This window comes from Opisthorchis viverrini (genome assembly GCF_000715545.1).
Source record: "Opisthorchis viverrini unplaced genomic scaffold opera_v5_110, whole genome shotgun sequence".
Taxonomy (NCBI): domain Eukaryota; kingdom Metazoa; phylum Platyhelminthes; class Trematoda; order Opisthorchiida; family Opisthorchiidae; genus Opisthorchis; species Opisthorchis viverrini.
Window position 1 is genome coordinate 34,626 of NW_008751760.1, and position 2,035 is coordinate 36,660.

The window sequence follows — 2,035 nt, forward strand, 5'->3', positions numbered from 1 at the left end:
CTCTCGTCTCGGATGAACTCACCTAGTCCCTTGGTGTGCACTTTGCACCAAGAATGTTTATGGTCATACTCGTGGAAACGCAGTCACCAAACAAACCACTTGCAGTTTAGGAAGAGACACCCAAAGTTGTGGGGCGTTTTACGTATCTTAAAAGCTGTATTAGTTCTGGTTTTAGTGGGCAGTATATCTCAGAGGTTAGAGCGCGAATTTACTAACCGGAAGATCTGTGGTGGTTAACGTCCCTATGGAGTCTCTAGTGAACTGAACAAATTAATGATGTAAGCCAGATACAAAGTCACAAGGAGAAAAATCCAAGTAAATCTTGGCCCACAGTTCAAAATAGGAGATTCCGTAGTTCCGTATTCCGTTGAACCACCACACCAAGAATAATTCTATCTTCCCGGTATTCCAGATCCCCGGTGATCGAAATATTAATCCACAAGTGTGAATATATTAGTCCAGTGTTTGCAGCTGAAATGTTTGTTCACGTTTAGTGTTAGCGGCGGTCAAATATAGCCAAACGGCGGTCACAAGAACAGTCACTCAGCAAAAGTCTCAAAGTCACGTTGGAGCCAACAAGCGGGCGGTAGCAGTTGTATTTCAGTAAAACAAACTTTTGTACAGCGATGTGGGTGATGATGATGGGGAAAAAGAAGATGATACTGAGCATGAAAAAGAACAGTTTACAAGTGCTACAATCCGTGGTTCGAACCTGACCTCTGCCTCTTGAGTTCCCCTGTCTAGACTTGGCAGTATCCTAGCCCCCGTGTTTGCTTCTGGCGGTTTTGCAACTATGCACCGAGAGGGTGCGACAACTGAGCGCTTTTTCTGGTTGTTGTGTGATAGAGGAGGTCAATGCACAAATCTGCAAGGCTCTGTTCNATTCGATTCCGTTGTCCGGTCTGTCCTCCTTAACAGGTTTGAACGGCGAGAAACATCCTGGAAGCGTGTGAACGCAACACGTTGTCTGTTTTCTCAGAATTTCGGGCGTTAGTGTATACGAAGAGCTCTCCATAAGCCTTCGCACACAAAGCGGTGTTCGTCAGAGGTGTCATTCTCCCCGTTGTGATTTAATTTTGCGACAGATAAGATACCGAGACGAACGCTGGAAGACCTTCAAAACCCGTGTGTTCAAATACCCCCTAACAAAAACCTTGTCGATCTGAGATACGCAAGGGACATCGCTCTCGTCTCGGATGAACTCACCTAGTCCCTTGGTGTGCACTTTGCACCAAGAATGTTTATGGTCATACTCGTGGAAACGCAGTCACCAAACAAACCACTTGCAGTTTAGGAAGAGACACCCAAAGTTGTGGGGCGTTTTACGTATCTTAAAAGCTGTATTAGTTCTGGTTTTAGTGGGCAGTATATCTCAGAGGTTAGAGCGCGAATTTACNTGGACACTATCAGGCATCAGCCTGGTAGCCGTGGCATCGGAGGTCCTCTTTGGTCTTATCCTCTGACGGTTGACTGAACACAGAGAGGGGCCGATCCGTAGAAACCAAGCTAGATTCCCTACTGTAGAAGTACAAATCAATCACGCTTTCACCCCCTTAACGATTCTGGAAAGCAACACTGTTTCCACTTACCTAAAGTAAGGGTCATTTTTGACCCAAAATCTGTCTTTGACAACGGTGACCGTCAGATGGCGGTGTCTGTGGAGCATCTTTCAGCATTGTCAATCGGCAACTTATGCATATCAAAACCAACCGAAATATTGATTGTCTGGGGTGAGTAAACCAGTCGATGCCGCGGTGCTACGACTACAACAAAAATAAGATGGCTCTTTTCAGCAAAGGTCTTGGATGCTACTCGAAAGAAAAAGTGGTGCCTCATCTGTGCCCGGACATCAAGTCAACTTTTGGACTCAAATGGCCAGTGCCATACGCGGTTTTACCAACCCTCGATGCCAAACGCCTTGAAGATACCGGAGTCCTAAAACCGGTGACTCACTCATGAGCTGCACAAATCCTGGTTGTCAAAAAGCCCATAGGTGCCATACATATCTGTGTCGATTATTCCACATGTTTGAATA

At 45.8% G+C, this 2,035-nt stretch overlaps 2 protein-coding genes across 2 annotated transcripts in view; one reads left to right on the forward strand and one right to left on the reverse strand.

Annotated features, from left to right (window-relative positions):
- T265_05486 (hypothetical protein) overlaps positions 1-2,035 on the reverse strand; it is a gene marked incomplete at both ends in the record, with an annotated part of 17,899 nt that overhangs the window by 5,757 nt on the left and 10,107 nt on the right. The gene's annotated exons all lie outside the window — the stretch shown is intronic.
- The window catches only part of T265_05485 (hypothetical protein), a gene marked incomplete at both ends in the record, with an annotated part of 7,654 nt that continues 7,398 nt past the window's right edge, over positions 1,780-2,035 (forward strand). The window contains one exon of the mRNA XM_009170507.1: positions 1,780-1,944. Coding sequence (XP_009168771.1) covers positions 1,780-1,944 — 165 coding nt within the window. The remainder of the gene's footprint in view (positions 1,945-2,035) is intronic.